Source organism: Rhinoraja longicauda, chromosome 25 (genome assembly GCF_053455715.1).
Source record: "Rhinoraja longicauda isolate Sanriku21f chromosome 25, sRhiLon1.1, whole genome shotgun sequence".
In the NCBI taxonomy this organism is placed as follows: Eukaryota; Metazoa; Chordata; class Chondrichthyes; order Rajiformes; family Arhynchobatidae; genus Rhinoraja; species Rhinoraja longicauda.
In genome coordinates, this window is record NC_135977.1 from 13107552 (window position 1) to 13131387 (window position 23836).

At 42.8% G+C, this 23836-nt stretch overlaps 1 protein-coding gene across 2 annotated transcripts in view; it reads left to right on the forward strand.

Annotated features, from left to right (window-relative positions):
• The first annotated feature begins 10351 nt into the window (after positions 1 to 10351).
• rsph14 (radial spoke head 14 homolog) overlaps positions 10352 to 23836 on the forward strand; it is a 307769-nt gene continuing 294284 nt past the window's right edge. For both annotated transcript variants that reach the window (XM_078421271.1, XM_078421270.1), the window contains exons 1-3: positions 10352 to 10637; positions 17591 to 17693; positions 22270 to 22388. In XM_078421271.1, the coding sequence (XP_078277397.1) occupies positions 10439 to 10637; positions 17591 to 17693; positions 22270 to 22388 (421 nt within the window). In that variant the 5' untranslated portion in view covers positions 10352 to 10438. The remainder of the gene's footprint in view (positions 10638 to 17590; positions 17694 to 22269; positions 22389 to 23836) is intronic.

Here is a 23836-nt window from a genome sequence, read left to right on the forward strand (position 1 = left end):
GTGTATGTGATAAGGCTGCTGGATTATTAATAGACAATAGACAATAGGTGCCGGAGGAGGCCATTCGGCCCTTCGAGCCAGCACCGCCATTCAATGTGATCATGGCTGATCATTCTCAATCAGTACCCCGTTCCTGCCTTCTCCCCATACCTCCTGACTCCGCTATCCTTAAGAGCACTATCTAGCTCTCTCTTGAATGCATTCAGAGAATTGGCCTCCACTGCCTTCTGAGGCCGAGAATTCCACAGATTCACAACTCTCTGACTGAAAAAGTTTTTCCTCATCTCAGTTCTAAATGGCCTACCCCTTATTCTTAAACTGTGGCCCCTTGTTCTGGACTCCCCCAACATTGGGAACATGTTTCCTGCCTCTAACGTGTCCAACCCCTTAATAATCTTATACGTTTCGATAAGATCTCCTCTCATCCATCTAACTTCCAGTGTATACAAGCCTAGTTGCTCCAGTCTTGCAACATATGACAGTCCCACCATTCCAGAAATTAACTTAGTAAACTTACACTGCACGCCCTCAATAGCAAGAATGTCCTTCCTCAAATTTGGAGACCAAAACTGCATACAGTACTCCAGGTGCGGTCTCACTAGGGCCCTGTACAACTGCAGAAGGACCTCTTTGCTCCTATACTCAACTCCTCTTGTTATGAAGGCCAACATTCCATTGGCTTTCTTCACTGCCTGCTGTTCCTGCATGCTTGGCCATTGTTGCAGGCTCTGATTTATTCTGTACCTTTTCATACCTTTAGTTAATCAGTCTGAAGTAGTCTCTCGATCCGAAACGTCACCCATTCCTTTTCTCCAAATATGCTGCCTGGCCCCGCTGAGTGACTCCAGCATTTTGTGTCTATCGTCAGTGTAAACCAGCATCTGCACGTCCTTCCTACACATTATTAATATTAAGGTCCCAAACACTGAATATGATAGTTCCGTTTGTATTTGCGTTACCTTGAGTCTGCCATCCCAGCAAACTCCAACCCATCTTCAATCCTCCTTTCCTATCCAAAGTTCCTCAATGTGTTGTAAGATTTATATGAGTATTTACACAGCACCTCAGGTATGATCTCACCAACGAACATTATAGAACGCCCTTTGCAATTCTTCGTGTCTTCTCTACACAACTCTGCTGGTAATTAAGACTAAAATTTGCCTTCCTGATTGTTGCTAATTTTCTGTGTTTTATGTAAACCTTTCACTTATCTCCCTTTTCACTATTTTCATTATCTTATCTAATATCTTTATTGCTTCATCCCTAACTGAAAGCAATAAAACACACAATACACTATATCTCCCCACTGTGCTCTCGCTTTGATCCCCAATATGTTGGACTTTTGCTTGCTTTTTAATGCCATCCACTAATTTATTTTTATGCTTCCTTATTACTCCTCAATGCTTTGTATTAAAACCATCCCTGAATCTTTGAACTGGCTTTTAGAATTCAATAAAAATGCCATTCATTCTGAACACAACGATTCTCACTATGTCAGACATGAAGGATTTAGTAAGAGACTCATGTTGACCTCACTCAGTAATGAAACCATAATTGATTAACTTGGAGTTTGCAAATAATTAACACTACCAAGGTCTGAAAAATGTATGTTGATTATTCAAAACTGAAGGACATATGATGACATATGAAACCAGGAAAAAAGAGCAGGGCCATATCTAACTTTTGCATTCCTAATATTATCATTGTGAATTTTTGAACAATTTGGCTTTGTCTAGGAATGATAGAAATTATAAATGTATTTAAGTGTGAGTCAATTTTAAATCCGTTTACAATCTTAATACAGATTGCTTCAAGGGTCAGCATAAGTTGTGTGATTACCTTATGAGTCCATTTTATCTGTTATGAAATGTTGCTCCATATCTAGAGGGTGAATTTATGTATTTTATTTCAGATTGCTTACAATGTTATTGCAATCAAAATGATAATTTTAAAGCAAAACCTAAAAACGAATAAAATATTACATTATTGTGCCCAGTCCAAAAAAAAGTACTTGCATAATTCACAGTTCCTTTTACACCTATATATATGTTTGTAAGTATGAAGCCATGTGAGAAAAAAAAATAGCTAAAGTGGAGAAATGCGAAAAACTATGAAAATGCACTCATCCCATTTGAGCCCTTTCATATTTAAATCTTCCAACCAGAACTGTTAAATCCTAAATTCTGGAAATATCAAGATGTGAAACTCCTTTACTACCCTAAATTCTGCAGAGTACTGAGAAACTTACCTTTAAACTCAAAAGGTTCATTGGCAAATTTATTACAGCATGTCTAACATCTAAAAAAAAAGAATCAAAAGTCTGTTGGGGTATTAATGGAAATAACGTCCAATTCTTTGTAAAATCTGCCAGCATAGCTTTACCAAAATCCTGAAGGCACATGATTATAGTTTAACTGTACACTAATGTACAATAAATGCACCTCAAGCTTGCTGTAATGTGTTTTCCTGTGTAATTTTCGAATTACTGCCCAGGCATGAAACTTACTTTATTGGAGGGCTGCCTATTGTAAATAAAAACTTTTAAAAAACCTGTATTTTAATTTCCATCTGGTCCAAGATTAAACTAGCTTTCCAGCTTCTATTTTACGCGGTGCTGTGAGATTTTAATTGGGTTTTATTTCACCATAGTGATGGTCTTAGATCTTAAGAGTATTTTTTAAGATAAGTAAACTAACTTTATTAGTGGTAGATCAAAGAATAACAAAGACATGCGCATCTGTGTGCACATGGTCAAAGGAAAGGCAACAGACGGCTGCAATGATAGATTCCTAAAATAGTACCGTATCCTCCACCTATTTCTAACTTGATTGTAGTGCGTGTGCATGTGTGTGCATTATATTCAGCGGTGTCATATTCAGCCTTGTGTGTTCTTAAACATTCCAGACAAGAATGTAGTCTTTTAGTATTCTCTGCATGTAAAGTTCACTGGAAATGAAGGGAAGGATGGCTATGCAATATTGATCTTTCACAAGTCTTTGTCAAATGCTGGTAACTGATTATCTGAAGGCTCTTTACTTCCACACTGGTCAAAGTACTTGAATGGGTACGGAACCTGTTGAATTATGTATTCAAGAAAATCTGTGGGAAATTAGATTTTCGCTGAGAACCTCCTTTCAATACTCATCCTCTGCCTCTTGCTGTGCGTAATGAGTCTTCCTGCTACTGCTCGAGAGCTTCAGATAAGGATTCAACACTCCTAACTAGCTTCTGAGATATCACGGACGAAGAATCATTAATCCTGTCCGATGTGTAATGGAAAATGTCCCTAGAATGATATTTTGTAATGGTTGATGCCATTCCCACCTGGGATTCTACAGGTCCCACGGCTTTCATTCTGGCTCAGTCACCAGAGGAAGGCAAATCAACTTGAGTTTATTATCAAATGCATAGGTACAGTGAGATACAATGAAAAATCTTGCTTGCAACAGCAACACAGTCACATCGGCTCAGACAAACAAACAAAAACAAATTAAACGTAAATTACATATACAATTTAAAAAAAAATTGCAACTGGCTGAGTCCACCACTGTCTGCAGCCTCTTGCATTCCTGTGCACCGGAATTGCCAAACCAGGCAACGATGCAACCAATGTATTTTTTACAGTTCATCTGTCGAAAGAAGCTAATGCTATTTGGCATGCCTCCGTGTCGCTTTAAATTTCTCAGAAAGTAGAGGCGTCGGCATGCCTTCTTCACGATTACATCTTTGTGCTATGTCGAGGGCAGATCATCTGGAATGTTAATGGCCCAAGAATTTGAAGCTGATAACTTACTCCATCACCTACCCATCAATAGAAATTGCTGTATAAGAAAATAACTGCAGATGCTGGTACAAATCGATTTATTCACAAAATGCTGGAGTAACTCAGCAGGTTAGGCAGCATCTCGGGAGAGAAGGAATGGGTGACGTTTCGGGTCGAGACCCTTCTTCAGACCCGAAACGTCACCCATTCCTTCTCTCCCGAGATGCTGCCTGACCTGCTGAGTTACTCCAGCATTTTGTGAATAAATAGAAATTGCTGCGTTGCCTCCCAGTTTCCCCTTTCTGAAGAGAACTATTCGTTCTTTGGTCTCGTTAATGCTGAGCGAGAAGCTGTTGCCCAACAAGATATTGTATCTCTCTCCTATGTGCTGGCTCATTACCATTTTGGTGTGATGTAATCAGAGAATTTATAGGTGTCATTGGAACTATGCTTAGCCATGCAGTTATGGGTGTAAAGTGAGTAGAGCAGGGGTCTAAACATGCAACCTTGAGGTGTTCCTGTGTTGATGGTCAGTGAGGAGATGTTGTTATCGATCTGCACTGACTGAGCTCTGCTGAGGAGGAAGTCAAGGATCGAGTTACCAAGGGAGATACAGAGGCAAAGGTCTTAGAGCTTTGTGATGAGTGTTGAACACGGACTTACAGTCAATGAACAGCAGCCTGACATTCGTGTTTCTGTTATCCAGATGGTCCAGAGCAGTGGTCTTTGCGAGAGCATTTTCTCTTTGTTCTCCCTGATCTCTGTTTGTATTCTACGTAGATTTTCTGTTTGATTGCAATATAGATGTTACGATGGCTGTCGGTAGAGTGGCTTGTGTTCAGAGCTGACAGAGGGTCTGGTGCTTACCTGATTCTGAAGACAACTTCCTTCCTCAGGATACTATCAATGATGTTCGTAATGCCCAGATTTGTGGACAAGTTCATGTTTTTCACTTGCATGACATGAATCGAGTAGGTTACCATGAGGCTATTGAAATGAGGAACAAGACCCCTGTCTTCGCAAGATGGTTATAAGGTGAAAGAGTCGGGATGCCTCAGATAAATCTATTAGCAATGATCTGAAGATTGCTGTGTCTATGGATCATTTAAACTGTCATCTGAGGGGTCTCAGCATCTTGGTCTTAGCCTCAAGTTTCCAAAGGTCAAAGAGGTAGCTATTGAGTGAGAGATGGATCTATACCTCTAAATTTATCTTTTATAATATAATTCAGGATGCACACAAAGACCAGCTGAACAACACTTTGACAAGCACACAATCTTCCTATCCTTTCATCAATTTTTCTAATGTTTAAGAGACATCAAATTCCTGGGTGTTAACATCTTGGATGACCCATCTTGGACCTAGCACATAGATGTGATGATGAAGATGACACACAAGCACACAATCTTCCTACCCTTTCATCAAATTTTCTAATGTTTAAGAGACATCAAATTCCTGGGTGTTAACATCTTGGATGACCCATCTTGGACCTAGCACATAGATGTGATGATGAAGATGACACACTAGCACCTCTATCTTCTTAAAAATTAATACATTTTGGTATGTCTTCGGATACTCCAAAAAACATTTACAGATGTACTGCAGAAATTATTTTGACCGATTGTATCATGACCTGGTATGGCAATTCCAATGCATAAAATGCAACAGGCTGCAGAAAGTAGTGGACTCGGCCCAGTTTATCATAAGCACAACCATCGCCTCCATCAAAAGCATCTACACAAGACACTGACTCAGGAAATCAACATTTATCCTGACCCAAAATATCACCTATCCATGTCCTCCACAAATGTTGCCTGACCTGCTGTTACTCTAGCAATTTATGTTTTACTCAAGATTCCAGCATCTGCAGTTCCTTGTGTCTCCATGCCCACTGCCAACATTGGGAAGGAGGTACGGAAGTCCAAAATACCACATCAACAGGTTCAGGAACAGCTACTTTCCTTTAACTCAAAGGTTCTTGAACCAACCTGATCAATCTTAATACTATCTTGACAAAGGAATAATAATGTCCACCAAATATGTTGTTTAATCATTTGTAAAAGCCAGCAATTATTACCCATTCCTAATTGCCATTGGGAAACCTATGGTGAGATATTTTCCTGACCAACTGCAGTCTTTCTAATGAAGTTTTATCATATCGTTGTTCGGCAGGGAATTTGTTTTAGTCCCTGCCATGATGAAAGAAGTGTGATACTGTTCTATTATATATTAATTGACAGGAATTTATTGTCATGATTTTCTACAGTTCCAGTATTAGATTGTGTAATTACCAGAATAGTAGAAAGCAAACTAGATAGATCAAGACACAAAATGCTGGAGTAACTCAGCAGGACAGGCAGCATCTCTGGAGAGAAGGAATGCTGCCTGTCCTGCTAAGTTACTCCAGCATTTTGTGTCTATCTTCAATTTAAACCAGCATCTGCAGTTCCTTCATACACATAGATAGATCAAGATGTAATGTGTACTCTATCCAATTCTATGCCCGTACAAATTTTGTGGATTCACTTTCTACCGAAGTTACCTGAACATTTCCAGTATTTTCTGTTTTTGATACTAATTATGTTTTTTTGCTAGCAATTCTGATATCTCTTATTTCGAGGATATATTTCCACCGTTTTATACTGAACTATGCAATACTTACTGTATTTATTGCAACTGATTCCATCACTTGTGTATAAATTAATGAATGTGGTAATTTAGTCAGCTCCAACACCAATGAAATAAAATGGAACACAATGATGATCTGCTGAGATTCAGAACTACAAATCACATTAAGAATCAAATAGTTGATCAATCATTTTGACTGTAGAACCTAACATGTGCATTTTCTCTCAGTCTTTACAGTACTCTACAATGAATTGAAAAAGTCATGATCAATGCAGTATTCATAAAATACACTGCTGACAAAAGGCTTTAGTATAATTGTAGAATGATAAACATTTATTAGAAGATACAGATGTCACTTTAACCTTAAAGATGGGCAAATGCAGAATGACATTTCTGTCAGGTCTGAGAAGATGTGAAGTGTTAGAAGTGTCACATTTTAGCAATAGTTACACAATACATAAATTAGAGTGGACAGGCCGCCACTTGGGAACATCACATCTCTGCACTGCGACAATTGCTAAAAAAAGTCAATGACACTTAACAGATCTGTTCACTAGGTCAGAAATATTCTCTGTAGGTTCTTTGCTATATTCCAATATAAAAAGGTTACCTGCAGTGCAACCTTATGAACGGCTTTTAGCCATTAAAATACAGTAAAACTGATAAATGGCATATTTGAGACTTTGGTGGTGACGCTTTTGGCAAATTTTGCAGATTTTAGTTTAGTTTAGAGATAAAGCACAGAAACAGGCCCTTTGGCCCACCGAGCCCGCGCTGACCAGCGATCCCCGCACACTAACACTATCCAACACTAACACTAGGGACAATTTACAATTTTACCGAACCCAATTAACCTACCAACCTGTATGTGTTTGGAGTGTGGGAGGAAACCGGAGCACCTGCAGAAAGCCCAAGGGCGAACATACAAACTAGAGCCCGGGTCCCTGGCGCTGAAACACATCAACTCTACTGCTGTGCCACTGTGCTGCCCTTTTGGATTGTTAGATTTGAGACATTGATGCTATTTCAACAGTTTAACAGAGCTTTATTTGTCATTCGGTACCAAGGTACCGAACGAAACTGCATAGCAGTCACACAAAAAAGAAAAAGAACACAAGACACATGACCCCCAACATTAACACCTCAACATTCTTCTTTTAATTCACTTCTTTTTAGATGATGCACACCATGATAACACATTTTCCAGTGAACCAGGTAGGTTGAAATGTAACAGAATCTGGGGTGCATATGAGCAGGAAGGAAGTGCGGGATCCATGGCCCTTGTGTTTTGGAGGGTCCACGAGATCTCGAACCTGATGTATTAAAAGCAGCATGGGTACTGGGTATTAGAGGTAGTTTGGGAAGTAGGGCCTCAGAAAGTTGAAAAGGAGGGAGCAATCATCACCTGGTGATCCAGATCAGATGGCAGATAATCACAGTTTTACTGTAGTGATATCATAGAATTTAAAAAAAATATATCACTATACAATAGCAAAGCATTTAACATAACAATATTAAAAATTAAATAATTGGGAACACAATATTAGATATATAGCGTGAGCACAATGCTTGGACACCTTTGCATTTGGGTGACCCTGAAACTGGGATTGCCGTACAGTAATTTCAGCAGATCTACTCACTGCAGCCCCAGTGTTGTTTAGCTGTGGGAATCAATTTTTGTATCCATCCTGTAGTTTCATCCACGTCCTTCAAACTTTATATAATTTTACAGCATTTCTCAGATTCCCTTTCAGAGCTCATATATATCACATCAACTACATTTTCCTCATCAATTTCTGTTCTGTTTTAATCAAGAACTTTATCGCTCTGGCAGAAAGATTAAGAAAAATCCTTAGAGATTATTCAGGTATATTTAGAGCAAGAAAGGGCCTCTTTAAGGACCAATACAGTTGTCTATCTGCCGAGCCATAGAGATGGGCCAGGTGTAAATGAATACTTCTGTATTTATTGAAGAGAAGATCATGGAAGCAAAGGAACCAAGGGAAATGAGCAGAAGTGCATTGGACCATATCGAATTGCAAAAGAGGAGGTGCTAACAATCTTAAAGAATATTAAGGTGGATAAATCCCCAGGCTCCGACTATGTGTATCCTTGAACATTGTGGGAAGCTAGAAAATAAATTGCTGGGCACAAGCATTTTTAGCCTTGGGCAAGGTACTGGATGACTAGAGGGTGGCTAATCTTTAAGAAGAGTTGCTAGGGAACTATAGGCCAGTGAGCCTGATATCAGTGAGTGGGTAAATTATGAGAGGGTTCTGAGGGATAGGATCTATCAGCATTTTAATATACAAGTGCTGATTAGGGCTAGTCAGTATGACTTTGTGGATGGTTAGTTCTGTTTCTCAAATTTGCTAAGAGTGATTTTTGAAGAGGTCACTAACAGGATTGACAATGGCAGGAAAAAGGATAGTATCTATATGGAACAAAAAAAAGCAGCTGGAAGAACTCAGTGGTGAGCAGCATCTGTGGAGGGTAATGGACAATCAACATTTTGAGTCAACATTTTGTTGTCTACATAGACCTCAGCACAGACATCAACAAAGTCCTGCTTGATGGGTTGTCAGGAAGGTTAGATAACACGGAATAAAGAATGAGCTAGCCAACTGGATTCAAAATTGATTTGGTTAAAGATGGTCGCGGAGGTCTATTTATCGGTTTGGAGGCATGTGACCATGTTTGCCCCAGGAATCTGTGCTAGGTCCACTGATGCTTGTCATCTACATTAACAAGTTGTTTGACTATGTAGTTAGTAAATTTGCAGATCACATAAAAATTGGTGGTCCAGTCGACATAAATAAGTGCTAAGTTACAAAAAGCAGGTCTGAAGGGTATAAGATATATAAAATCATGAGAGGCAGACATAGGGTCAGTCTTTTTTTTCCAGAGTAGACATCCAACACTGGAGGGTACAGGTTTAAACTGAGAGTGGAAAGATTTAAATGAGACACGAGGGGCAATTTCTTCACAGAGGGTGGCACATATATGGAATGGGGTGCTAGCTGCTGCTATGGAAGTAGGTAAAATGGCAGTTAAAAAAACCCACATTTAATCCTGTACATGGATAGGAAAGGTTTAGAGGAATATGGGCCAAATGTAGACAAACGAGACATGCTCAGCGATAAAACCTGTCAGCGTGGACGAGTTTGCGCAAAGGGCTTATTTCTACGCTCTTTACCAGTTCCATGTTGGTGTCTTCCAATTAATCCACAATTGGCCAAATGACTACTAACTCAGTTCCTGATTATTGTTTCCAGAAATTGCCCCATCACTGAGGTTGAATTGCCTGATCCTGGGCATGATTGCAATCTGAAACAAAACCGAAAATTTGTTAAGAACGTTCAGCAGGCCAATCATCATGGGTGAAGAGGGAAACAGAGATGGCACTTCATATCAAGGAGCCTTCATCAAAATATGATCATCAGAGAGGCAGGAAACGTCAATGTGTGGAATCAGCATTATGATGCAAAGAAAATATAATTGAATAATTTGCAATGTTTCACACAAGATCTTGGCCATCTATCACCTGTATCCTAATTGACCCCACGTGGCAAGCCCTGGACCTAGAACAGCTCCAATACAATCCAAAAGTCGATCTTCGTGTTTAAATATCTTAACAGTTTTAGCTGCCCTAATTCTGGTCCGCAACCTCCCACCCGACCATAATCCCTACTTTCATTATCCCCCTCCGCCTCTGACCGTTTGCCCACCTCACCCAGGTCTGTCCTTCAACAGCCTCCGTTTCCTTTAAGTCCATGTATCTCCTAGAGTGCATTGAACGCCACAGTACTTTTAAATTCGCCAGGCAAAGTAGATTTGTTGTTGACGACGGGCAATTACTTAACGGTGGCGAATAAATAATTGGCCGCCGGGAGGACTAGGCCTCTGCCGTTGCCGTGGCAACCGAATCAAGCCACGAGCGCTTCCAAACGGCCGCCGCTCCAACACCTCCACTCGCGACCTGCTGCCTTGAGTTATTTAACGCCGACAGTCGTTTAATTTAAATTTTGTCTCCGTGCCAGTAAGAACATGGCTCACACGAGAATTTCAGCCAAACTACCTCCGCATATCGACCCGACCAAAGCGCCGGTCGCTTTCGGGGAGAGAGCTGTGCCCAAACTCAAGCAGGAGCTGGCCGATGTTGAGCTCATCACCAGGCAGCGAGCGCTTATGGCCCTGTGTGACCTCGTCCACGACTCCGAGCTCGCTTATACAGCCGTGGTGGTCGGTAAGTGCGTCACCAAGACCCCTCCAGCCCACCCACAATGTCCACCAGTGAAGATATCGAATTAAAAGAAAGTCGAGAGGTGGTTGGAGTTCGAACCATGTCGACGTTGACCTTCCAATATTTTCCACCAAGTGTGAGGGAATGCAAGGGAATCCCGTTGTTAATGGCGTAATAAATTGCATAGAAACTAAGGAATGTATAAACCAAAAAAAAAAAAGATTGGCGTGAGGTGTAAAGAAGGAAGACGGAAAAATTAAGGCCAATTCTCATGATTGTCATGATTCCAAATTTTGGATCATTGTAAGGAATTAATGGATTAAAATAAAAAAAAACTGCAGTTGCTGGAAATCTGAAATGAAGACAGAAAATGCTGGAAATGTTCAGTGGATTAAACAGCATCTGTGGAGAGAAAGGTGAAATAAAATGTTGGTCATTGACCTTTCATTAAAATAGGAAAAGTGAGCAAAGGATTTACATTTGGAGAAAGCAAAGGGACTGTCTGTGAGATGAGATAAACAAAAATAATCCAGATAGCACAGGTGGTGTTGATGCTCTCTGAGGAAGTGTGAGAAAGTCTTGTTCATCCTATCTGATCTGATTGGAGTAGGTCCAAATGGAACGAGGTGAATAGGGACAAACAGTGAAGAACATTGCAGAAACTGAGATATAGAACACAGTGATGAAACATTAAATTAAAGAAAATGTTGAAAATACTCAGCAGGTCAGATGGCATCCATGGAGAGAGAATAATTGCATTAATGTTAACAATTGATGACTGTACAAGAGGACTGCAGAACAAAAATTGCTGGAAAATCAGCAGATTATGCTCACATCTATGGTAAAATAAACAACTAATGTTTGACTAATGTCTGAAGAAGGGTCTCGACCTGAAACGTCACCCATTCCTTCTCTCCCGAGATGCTGCCTGACCTGCTGAGTTACTCCAGCATTTTGTGAATAAATCGATTTGTACCAGCATCTGCAGTTATTTTCTTAAATTAATGTTTCAAGTTGAGAACTGTCTAACCTTGCTGATGAAGGGTCTTTGAAATGAAATGTTAACTCGCTTTCTCTTCCTACAGATGAGCTTGGCTTGCTAAGTATTTCTAGCATTTTCAATTTTAATTTTTCCAGCACCTGCAGTTTTTTTTTGATTTTTCAGATTGAAGATCTTGATTCCAGCATTTTCTGATATTGTTTCAGATTTGCACCAAGTGTAGTTTATTGATTTTCATTAACATCTGAACTGGCCAGTTGTGATACAAACTGTGAAGGGTGGTTACTGGAGATAATTGATTTTAATTTTGAGTCCAAAGGGCAGCAGGCTGCCATATGAAAGGCAAAATACTGCCCTTGGGTTTACATTAGGTTTCAATGGAGCTGTGTAATAGGCCAAGGAAAATGGAAGAATGAAAATGTCGCTGTTTGCCAATTGAATCATATAGTCTTTAGTAATAAGTCTTGGCTTGCCAACTCCCGTGTGGTCCTTGTGTTTGTTTCGGGATTTTTTTCTGATTTAAAAATAAAACAAAACCAAATAAAACATCGCACAATGGTACATTACAAATAGTTTCCAAACATTATAGTGGTAAACATTAAAGATTAGTAGAAATCTCTGTGGGAATTGAGAACAGGTTTTACTTTGGACAGTCAGCCTGGCAAGAACCATGCTGCAGGATGCAGAAGTTACAAGTGAGAGTGTTAATATTCCTTTAAATTGTGCAACTTCAAATCAAGTAGGATTATGAAAAGTTCTTTGGCCTGTGAGTGGCCAAGAACAATATAAGTGACTTAATTTAATCTGGGATGGCCAGAAATTGACGATACATGCAAATTGACACCACTGGATGTTAAACATGTGCTGGAAATGCCTTTTTTGCGCAGGCATGACTTTCCCTGGGAAGTGCCCCCATTGAATTGTTAGGAATAAAACAACATGGATAGTATGGCGAGTCCGAAACTTGTTGGTTGTAAGAGGAGTTTATTGCAGCCGCAATATTCGGATACAGAGTTAAACAACAAGGTAAAGGACAACCAATACAAACTTACTGTCTTCCTTGAAGACTTCGCCGAACTGACTCAATCGGGCGCCAAACGCGCACATGACATCGCTGGCCAATCAGCGATGTCGCTCTCTGGACCAATCCCTATGGTCGCGTTCCCACGTGACCTCGCTGGCCAATCCGAGGGTTCGACGACCTGGACCATTCTCTATGGTCGCTACATGACCCCCCCCAGAACCCGAGGTGCGGAACCTAGCAGGGAGCTGGATTTCGCGACCATAACGAGTACGGAGAGGGACAGCCTGAACCACAGGAGCCGGAGGTTCTGGACTTGGCGGAACAGCCGGAACGAGAGGTTCTGGAGGAACTACCGGAACGGGGGGTCCTGGAGGGACTGCCGGAACGGGGGGTCCTGGAGGAACTGTCGGAACGGGGGGTCCCGTACTGAGCGGAACTAACGGAGGTCGGCCTCTCCTAGGGGTTTGACCGACCAGGACTGGTTGATCCGGGTCCAAATGGGCAGGTTTGAGCCGGGACACCGAGACGAGCTCACTCTTGCCGCACATGTCTAAGGTGAAGGTAGCCGTTCCCTTACGTAAAACCCGGAACGGCCCTTGATAGACCCTCTGCAACGGGGCGCGATGGGCATCTTTACGCAGAAAAACAAACTCACAGTCCTTCAGGGAAGACGGTTCATGTACCATGGGACACCCATGACGTGAAGTCGGAACTGGAGCCAGGGAGCCCACCTGTTCCCGGAGAGATGCTAACACTGATGGGACTGTAGGCAGCTGGTCTGAAGGGTCCGGAAACAGATCTCCGGGTACTCGAAGTGTCGAGCCATATACTAGCTCTGCGGACGACGCACCGAGATCTGGCTTAGGAGCAGTCCGGATGCCCAAAAGAACCCAAGGGAGTTGGTCTACCCAGTCCGGGCCTTCAAGCCTTGCACTGAGGGACGCCTTAAGTTGGCGGTGGAACCTTTCTACGAGTCCATTTGCTTGGGGGTGATATGCAGTCATGGGTTGTAACTTGGACCCGTACAGTTCTGCCAGCGCGGCCCAGAGGGACGAAGTGAACTGTGGCCCTCTGTCAGTGGTAATAACTGCCGGGACCCCGAAACGAGCTACCCAATGAAGGGCCAAAGTCCTAGCACAAGACGCTGACGAAATATCAAACAATGGGAAAGCCTCTGGCCACCGGGTGAACCGATCCACCACCGTGAGGAGGTGGGTGTAGCCCCGGGAGGAAGGCAAAGGCCCGACCAAATCCACGTGGATGTGGAAAAAACGAACAGCCGAGACCTCGAAATCCTGTACGGGGGGCTGGACGTGGCGCTGGACTTTAGCGGTCTGACAGGGCACGCAGGAACGTGCCCACCCCGCTATCTGTTTCCGCAGGCCATGCCAGACAAACCTCGCTGCTACCAAGGCAGAGGTGGAGCGGATGGACGGGTGCGCCAGCCCATGAATGGCATCGAAAACACGGCGCTGAAGGGAGGGCGGTACTACCGGCCTGGGACGGGGAAGAGAAACATCGCACCAGACTTTTGTGCCCTCCGACCCACAAGCTACCTGGGCCAACTTCAATCCCGAAGTGGTGGACCGGTAAGCCGAAACGGTATCCGCTAGGAGCTGTGCCTCCGCAAGCTCCTTGGGATCCACTTCGCAGTCCACCGCCGAAATAGGGGGAAAAGCAGGTCTAGACAGGGCGTCAGCAACGGCATTAAGCTTACCCGCGACATGACGGACATCGGTGGTAAATTCGGAGATAGCGGTCAGGTGCCGCTGCTGGCGGGCCGACCATGGGTCAGACAATTTCAAAAAAGCAAATGTTAATGGCTTGTGGTCCGTAAATGCCACAAATGGGCGGCCCTCGAGGAAGTACCTGAAATGACGAACAGCTACATAGAGAGCCAGAAGCTCTCGGTCAAATGCGCTATACTTCAGCTCGGCCGAATTTAGTTGCCGGCTGAAAAACGCTAAAGGCTGCCAACGGCCACCGACCTGCTGCTCCAGAACCCCGCCCACCGCCACGTCAGAGGCGTCAACCGTCAGGGCCGTGGGGGCGGAGGGGCTCGGATGGACCAACATGGTGGCGTCTGCCAAAGCTGCCTTAGCTGCTGTAAAAGCCGACTCAGCGGTCGGGGACCACAACAACTCTACCGGATTCCCTGCAAGGCATTGGAAGAGTGGGCGCATGACTCGCGCAGCTGCCGGAACGAACCTATGGTAGAAATTAACCATGCCTACGAACTCCTGTAGCCCTTTTACTGTGGTGGGCCTAGGAAATGCCCGGATAGCCTCCACCTTTTTGGGCAAAGGGGAGGCGCCGGCAGGGGTAATTCTGTGCCCTAGAAAATCAAGAGCAGGAAGGCCGAATTGACATTTGGAGGGTTGGATTATGAGCCCGTGGTCTTGGAGCCGCTGGAACACGGTCCGCAAATGGGCCTGGTGTTCCTGCACGGAGGGGCTGGCTACCAGGATGTCGTCTAAATAAATAAACAAAAACGGTAAACCCCGGCCCACGCGGTCCATCAGTCGCTGGAAAGCCTGTGCCGCGTTCTTTAAACCGAAAGGCATACGCAACCATTCAAACAACCCGAACGGAGTAATTGTTGCAGTTTTCTGTATGTCCTCCGGTCGCACCGGAATCTGATGGTATCCTCGCACCAAATCGATTTTGGAAAACACCACCGCTCCTTCCAGCCCAGATGAAAAATCCTGTAGGTGCGGTATGGGGTAGCGATCAGCCGTGGTGACAGCATTGAGACGCCGATAATCGCCACATGGTCTCCACCCCCCAGATGCTTTGGAGACCATGTGTAACGGCGAGGCCCACGGGCTGTCAGACTGACGGACAATTCCCATTTCCTCCATTTTCCTGAACTCCGCCCTTGCCACCACCAGTTTGTCTGGCGGTAGTCTCCTGGCCCGAGCGAAAACGGGAGGGCCTTCGGTGCGGATGTGATGGACCACACCGTGCTTAGCCGAAGGCGTGTCAAAACGTTGGACGAGCAGCTCCGGAAACTCTGCCAGAATCGCAGCATACGAGTCGGGGGCCGCGACGACGGCCTGGACAGTAGGGCTGGGCGTGGAGGCGATTGTCGGAGCGACGTGCTCATCTTCGGCGGAGGGTCGGAGGTCGTTACCGCGGACATCAGGAACCAGTGAAAAAGCCCAGAGAAAATCTGCGCCCAGGATCGCTTGTTTGACGTCGGCTATGATGAATGGCCATTCGTACGTGCGGAGGCCTAACACAAAGGACATCTTCCGTGTACCGAAAGTGCGAATTGGGCTGCCATTAACCGCGATGAGGGTGGGACCTGTCTTACCCGATCTGGTTTCGAGGTCGGTCAGCGGCACTATGCTGACGATGGCTCCCGTGTCTACCAAAAATTCTGTGTCCGTGAATCGATCATGGACATAGAGGCGCCGGTTCTGGCCAATCGTAACTGCCCCTATGTACGATCGGCCGAGGCATTTCCCGCGAAGGTACAAGGCAAACGACAGTTGCGGGATTCGTTACCCCATCGTAGGTGATAATAGCACCAGCCGCGCTTGTGCGGATCTTTTTGGCGGGCTTTCTGAGAATTGGCGGGAGACATGGCGCCATCTTGCCGTCGCTGTGGCGTGGTCACTGATGTCGAGACTTTGTTGATCGAACCACTCGCCTTGTTTTTTGCCGCTATGAGCGCGTCCGCTTTCGCTGCATATGCTTCGGGGTCCTTAAAAGAACAATCCGTGAGCAGCAGTCGGACATCCTCGGGAAGTTTCTCGCGGAATGCCTGCTCGAACATAGGGCAATCCGTATGCTCACCGGCTAGCATCATCATTTCGGCCATGAGGACGGAAGGCAGTTGGTCTCCAAGATTCGGTAGGTGCAGAAGTTTTGCCGCACCACCATGCTTATTAAACCCGAAGGTCCGCAGTAATACTTTCTTCATGGCCTCGTACTTGTTTTCTGCAGGTGGATTCACGATGAACCGCATCACGCGCTTGGTTGTGTCCGGCGATAGAGCGCTGACGAGGTAGAAGTACTTTGTGGATTCGTCCGACACCTTCTTTATATGAAATTGAGCCTCGGCGTGGATAAACCAAGCTTGCGGTGCGTGCGTCCAAAACAACGGTAGATGAACGCCTGCCGCGCTTGACTCCGGTGTGCCCTGCTCGGTCATCGTCAATGAGGCGTCGGGTTCCTGCTCAGTCGGTGATCGTCCAGATCACGTCGGGGTCACCAATATGGCGAGTCCGAAACTTGTTGGTTGTAAGAGGAGTTTATTGCAGCCGCAATATTCGGATACAGAGTTAAACAACAAGGTAAAGGACAACCAATACAAACTTACTGTCTTCCTTGAAGACTTCGCCGAACTGACTCAATCGGGCGCCAAACGCGCACATGACATCGCTGGCCAATCAGCGATGTCGCTCTCTGGACCAATCCCTATGGTCGCGTTCCCACGTGACCTCGCTGGCCAATCCGAGGGTTCGACGACCTGGACCATTCTCTATGGTCGCTACAATAGGGTCATTATTACACTTCACTCCAGGAAAATTCAATTGTCAAGTATGCTTTGCTGAGAAAATATAAGCATTAGGTGATCAAACTGTAGATGTTACAGAAGGAATATATCACCCATTTTTTGTTTTTTCAAAGCAGTTGAGCCTCTTCTGTCTAATTCATGAGAATAGTGAAACTGAAAAATACTCCATTTAATTCACTTTCAGTTCGGAAACAACCATTGCAGCTAATTGTTCATTCAATATCATGTTTTATGGCTTTGTATTATCCAAATTGTGGGATTAATTCTGGATGTTCCTGCATCATATATGCATGGGCTGCTTTAAGAGTGTTATAAACATATACAAAATATGCTTTAATAACCTAATTTGATTTTATGGATTTCAATTTAACTCGATGGCTAATGTTGGATATTTTTGCTTTCTCTAGGTTGTTTGCCAAACTTGAAACTCCTATTGAAAGATGATGATGCTACTGTCCGCCAGAAGACCACAGAAATTTTCTATGTTTTGGCCACCCACAGTATTGGGAGGTAAGAGGAACTCATTTTAAAGCAGCTCAGAGTCTCGATGAAAATGGATGACAGATGGAAATTAGACATGTGGGATTTTGTTGGGCTGTGCAAGAGACCAATGGATAGCAGGATGTGATGTGGATTCATAGTTCTGATGTTAAGCATGTAAGCCAACATCATGGTAAAGATCTATATGTTAATATTTGCTGGAAGATTATGATGATAATCAGCATTAATAGCTGCATAGTGATTGTGGATTCTAGTGGCCACAATCATTTAGGGGACATTCCAATTGAACCCTGGTATACACTATCTTGACTTGCATGCTGCCTTGTGTTAAAAAAATAAGACACATTTCCACAAGTGAACCCAATGAGATGTAATAATGTGTTTAGAAAAAGTTGACTTATGTATAACAGTATAACAGTATAACAGAGCTTTATTTGTCACTTGGTACCGAAGTACCGAACGAAACTACATAGCAGTCATAGAAAAAAAGAACACAAGACACATAACCCCAACACAAACGTCCATCACAGTGACTCCAAACACCCCCTCACTGTGATGGAGGCAACAAAACTTCCACTCTCTTCCCCACGCCCACGGACAGACAGCTCGTCTCCGACCGACCTGCACAGTCCCCGCAAGGGGATGGAAGTCCCCACGGCCGAATAGCACCGGGCGCTGAACCGAGCTGCACCGGGCACTGTTAAGTCCAGCGGCCAAGCCGCACCAGCGATGTAAAGTCCCGCGGCCGAGCCGCACCGGGCGATGAAAAGTCCCGCGGCCGATCCGCACCGGGCACTGTTAAGTCCAGCGGCCAAGCCGCACCGGGCGATGTAAAGTCCAGCGGCCGAGCCGCACCGGGCAATGTTAGGCCCCGCAGCCGAGCCGCACCCCGCGCCGTGAGGAAGAGAAAAGTTTCCCCCACCACCCCCCCCACCCACACCACCACCCCCCACACATACACAACCAAAAAAAAATACAAAAACCATCCCAACACCGACACACAACAAAAAAAAAAGGAAAAAAGACGAACAGACTGCTAGCGAGCCGCAGCCGTTAGGCGCCGCCACTTCCGCTTGTTGAGGGTGACCAAAGCTGGACTCCAAAGTGCTCACTTATATTATGCATGCTTGGTTACCTGTGAGTAGTTTACTCACTGATGTATATGTCAGTGGCTACTTGCTGTTAGGAGATTTTTAAAAAGTTGTAGTTTCCCAGTGGTCACGAAACTGAGCGGTGAGCGGAGATAAAATTCAGTTCCAATTCAGATGATTATTTTTAATTGTGATTGTGTCATCTATCTCATCTCAGACAGTGTACCTAGCCAAGTGCTGAAGTGCTGTGCAGACCATCTGACTGGGATATTCACGAACATCATCATCTCTTGCTTCTGCAGTCCGAGGATCCTACCTGCTTCAAAAGGGCATCTAGTGTAATCGTGTGCAAGAAGTTCTTCAGAGAGTTTGATTATGGCATAAATCAACTCCTGACTTAGGATCCATTTCAGTTTACCTATTGCCACACCAGCTAACAGCAAATGCTATCTCACTGGGTCTCTTCTTTGCTCTGAACCATCTGGATAGAAGGAAGACAGTCTCAGCCCTCCCCACCATCGAAAGCATCTATGTCAAAGGGTACCTCAAGAAGGCAGCATTTATCATCAAGGATCCCCACCATCCAGACCATGCTCTCTTCTCGCTGCTACTGATGAGTAGGAGATACAGAAGCCAATGTCCCACACCACCAGGTTCAAGAACAGCTACTTTCCAACAATTATCAAGTTCCATCATGGTCCAAGCCCGTGCCTCACCTTGACTCGCACCTATTTCTTCTCTCCCTACCCCTCTCCATCTGCATTTCTTCCTCTGGCTTTGCAATTCACTACTCTTCAATCATTTTGTCTCCTTTGGTTCACCTATTACTTGCCAAGCTGTGTCCTGCACCCCCTCTGTTCCAGCTTTCGCCCTTCTTCCCTCACTGCAATCAGTCTGAAGAAGGGTTCCGACACGAAAAGTCACTTAACCTTGTTCTCCAGGGATGCTGCCTGACCCACTGAGTTACTCCAGCACTTTATGTCTTTTTTTGTAAACCAGCTTTTGCAGTTGTTTGTTTCTACACTATGGATTAACTCTTGCACAACCATGGACTTGTTTTCTATTTGTGTATTTTTGCACTAATATCTTTTTTTTTGCAGTCTTTTTCTTTTCAATGTATTGTAGAATTTCTGCGTATATTTTTCATTGTACCTGTACTTCACCGTACTTGATTATGTGACAATAAACTCCACTTGACTTGACTTTACCAAGATGCTGCTTGAATTCGTAGGTGTTAGGTACAAAAAGAAGCTGGAGTTTTGAAGGCTGAGGGGTGACATCCTCACAAAATGTTTTTAAATTATGAGAGGCTTAGATGGGGTAGAAAATCGGAATATTTCTCTCCACAAGTACACAAGTGCCAGGCATTGACTATCTTCAGTAAGTGAGAATCTGACCAATATCCTTGTCATTCAATTGCATTTTATTTATTTACAGATGCTACTTGACCTGCTAAGTGTTTTGCAGCATTATTTTTTATTTTGGATTTCCAGAAACTGCTGAATTCTGCATCATACAGTTCTAACAATTTTTTCTCTCTGTACTGTGCTCATTTATTTCCATCCTTTTGCATTTCTCCAGACAGCTCAGCTAGAATTAGTGATTCATCTCCATCTCTTAGATAGCACCATCAGCATCTCTGTCATGTAGACAATTCTGGTCTCTACACTATCACCGACATTTTCTATGTTCTCTTCACCCCATGCTGGGGTTTCTGCAACTTAAAACATACTTTTCTTCTCAGTTTTCCAGTTCTGATGAAATGTCACATTCCTTGAATTGATAAAATGGTTCCCTTTGCCAAATAAAAGATGGTTCTCTTTGTGGCTTTCCACCCATTTGTGTAAGTTACCTTTACCTAGCAAATACTGAAGCTTACCTAAATACTATAACATTAATTTGGAGCCTAATAATGTGATACCAGCCACTAAGATTTAATGAGCAATGAAATAATGTTTGCCAATAACATCTCAGAAAGAATGTTGAGCTAAGTCCAAAAGCTACTTTTTAAAGGCACCCAATCCCACCGACTCTTCACTTCCCATCCCACCAGCATTGTTCCTATGCGTTCAGATTTATTTTCCCCTGGTCTCAAATCACAATGTAGCATTCAGAAAGATTAGATGGAAAACCTTCAATGTTGAAAAGGCAAATCTCCACTTGCTTCAAAATACAATAACTTCCCAAAGCGTGTACCAGCATCTAGATAAGTGCGCATCCTTTCCTGAAAATCAAATACACACTGGATAAATTAATGCTATTTCATCTGCTATGCAGATTATCAGGAGCGACCCCTTCTTTGGTTTGGGACTACTGCAAAGCTAGGGCTCTGCCTGAAGAGTCTACAAGTTACACATCAGTTTCCAATCTACACTTGTTTGATTGTATTCCCTGTAAAGATCGAGTTGGATATCTTAATATCACGAATACCACAGTACGATAGAGAAATTTCTCTACTACTTTCGTAGAGCTGCCAGAGAAATCCAATAGGAAACATCTTGCCTGACTATTTGAATTCAGCAGACAAGGTTGAAATGAGCAGTAGCAGTAGTTAGTGGGAAGGAAATCAAAATCGGAGGCAGAGATCTTGTGGTCGGCCTAATTTTCCTCATTCTCCATAGTTTACTAGCTGTATTTTTGATATTGAAGGATATTATTCTGGCCTTAAATGCTTCCATTGCTATATTTCATATTACACTTTTCTATGGCACTATAAAGAAAAGGAACATCAGCGAAGGGCAGGCAAGAAATTAACCATCTTGGCTTTCAGATACAAAAAATGAAGAATACATATTTTGCTAAGCAACTATGCTTATTATGATGAACAAGAGAATTTAGCTCTATCATTCTGCTAAATGTTTGTGAAACTATAATGAAAGCCATGAAAAAGAATTCTGTTGTTCAAAGGATCATATTTATAAAATTGCTTGGTGGCTATTTTTGTGGTGAGCAATGATTTTTGTTTTAATCATGCATTAAAGAAACAGATGTGATGTATCGGTGCCATGTAATAACATTGGATGCCACTGCTGCCGTCTGGGTATTAAACCATCTGATACAATGAGAAAAACCATGGATGTTAAATCACACAATTAAGTCTTTAATTTCATTTATTTATTTTGTTCACATGTAAATGTTCTGTGTAGTTTTGAAAGCACGATAGCAGCATGATAATTACATAATGTATGTAAACATTGCAATGCAGGTTTTGTCCACATGCAAAATCAGGAATTTTAATGATAATTTAATGAATGTTGGTGCTTTTTTTGTTTGTTTTGTTGAGTTATTAATCATACAAGTTATTTAACTGCATAAACTGTAATTTATGATACACAAAAAACACATTTACAAATATTATTAAAGCTTAGCTCGAAGGTTAGCTAGTTGGCAAAAAATGTCTTTGCATTATTAACAACAAAACAAAAGCCCATCTCATGCTAGTATATATTTATTATGCAATATATTTATTTTTACCATTTTCATTTTTCCTGAAGGTTTGCAATTATGGAATTTGAAGCAATTGCTCCACTATCTGAACTGCTCAATGATCCTGTGGACATTTGTCGCAGAAATATGCACATGGCTCTCGAGATGGTCTCAGAGATTCCTTCAGGTAGGAAACTTTGTTTGAACGAGTGAGAACATTAATTGCATGTATGTTATGATTAACCGATGTATTATTTTAGGGCCACTGTGGTAAATTCAAGAGTTTGGGATATAGAAATATACCCAATATTGACCTTTTAAAAACCAAACTGGTGTTATTGATATCATGAAATGAATAATCGAAATGCTGTCCAATGAAAAAATATTTTTTCCCTATTTGTAAAATTTGTCTGTGGCGGTTTTCATTTTGTTCCTATCTCTGCTGAGCAATAAGTGAAAATGATAATTGCTAAATGTGATTTAAAAAAAAATCTCATGACTGAAATTGGTCCTGGATTGGATCACCATGAAGTATTCCATCAGAGGAATGAGTTGTGAAAGGAATTCTTTAAAGCTATCACTTTGTCATAACTTTTATGTTTTCCCCCAGCTTGTTCAGCTATTGGTTTGAAACAATGTAGTGGTAATTTATCCATTAATCCGTGTATTTTATATATTGTGATTCTTGTCTCGTGAGTAGCTTATTTGTTGCATGCAATTTACTGGCTTTCCCTTGAGTAAAAGGAAAAGATTATTCCTATGCATTTGCAAAATAGCAAAGGACCAATAGGAGGCAGCATTATGTTGAAGAAATAGTGAAGTTCTGAAAATGTCTTGCTTCTCATTGTGTGAAAATGAAATTATTTGGACTAATATATCATTAACTCACATGCGCAGTCCGTATGCATCTAGATTTGAATTTGACAATGTGCAAAACGTAGAGGCTAGTATTAACAGAAGTGTTATTAAAAGGAATAGGGATAGATTATTTTGGTTGGATAAATGTTGGTAAATGGGCAGTAATTTAACCTTTTACTCATCAGAGATTTACTTTATAGTCTATGGAGCATTGGTGCCTGGATATTGAATCTGGCACCTGGACTGGAAATTGTAACTGTCTCTCTTTCCACTGAGCATTTCCAGTATTTCTGTTATTTTGTTTTGAATCACAAAGTTTTCAGTGCAATGCGATTAAAACTTGATTTATACTGGAGGAAATCATGTGTCTGGTCATTTCTGGTCATATTACACAATTGAACCATTATAAAATGTGGGCAATTTGTCAGGCTTGACCATAGCAAGATCTTGATGCAAGTATACAGTTTATGACGTCAGCCATCATGCAGAGGCACATAAATTGGATCGAACAATCTGTGGCATGACAATCATTTGGCAGCCATAAATAAAACTGGTTAGCAACCTGCTGCTTGTTGAAAGCAGGACGTCAGAGTTTGGGATTTTGTTAAATGAGGAGATGAAATGAGGGGAAGAATAACATCGTGCTTTTAGGCCAGATAAATTCCTATTAGCTAATTTGGTCGGTGCCACTGTGGTCATAATGCTCACAGCTCTTCTTGAGTGGGAGCTTGCAGCGAGAAATTGCAGGCAAGGCCAGAGGATTAAGGAGTGATGTGC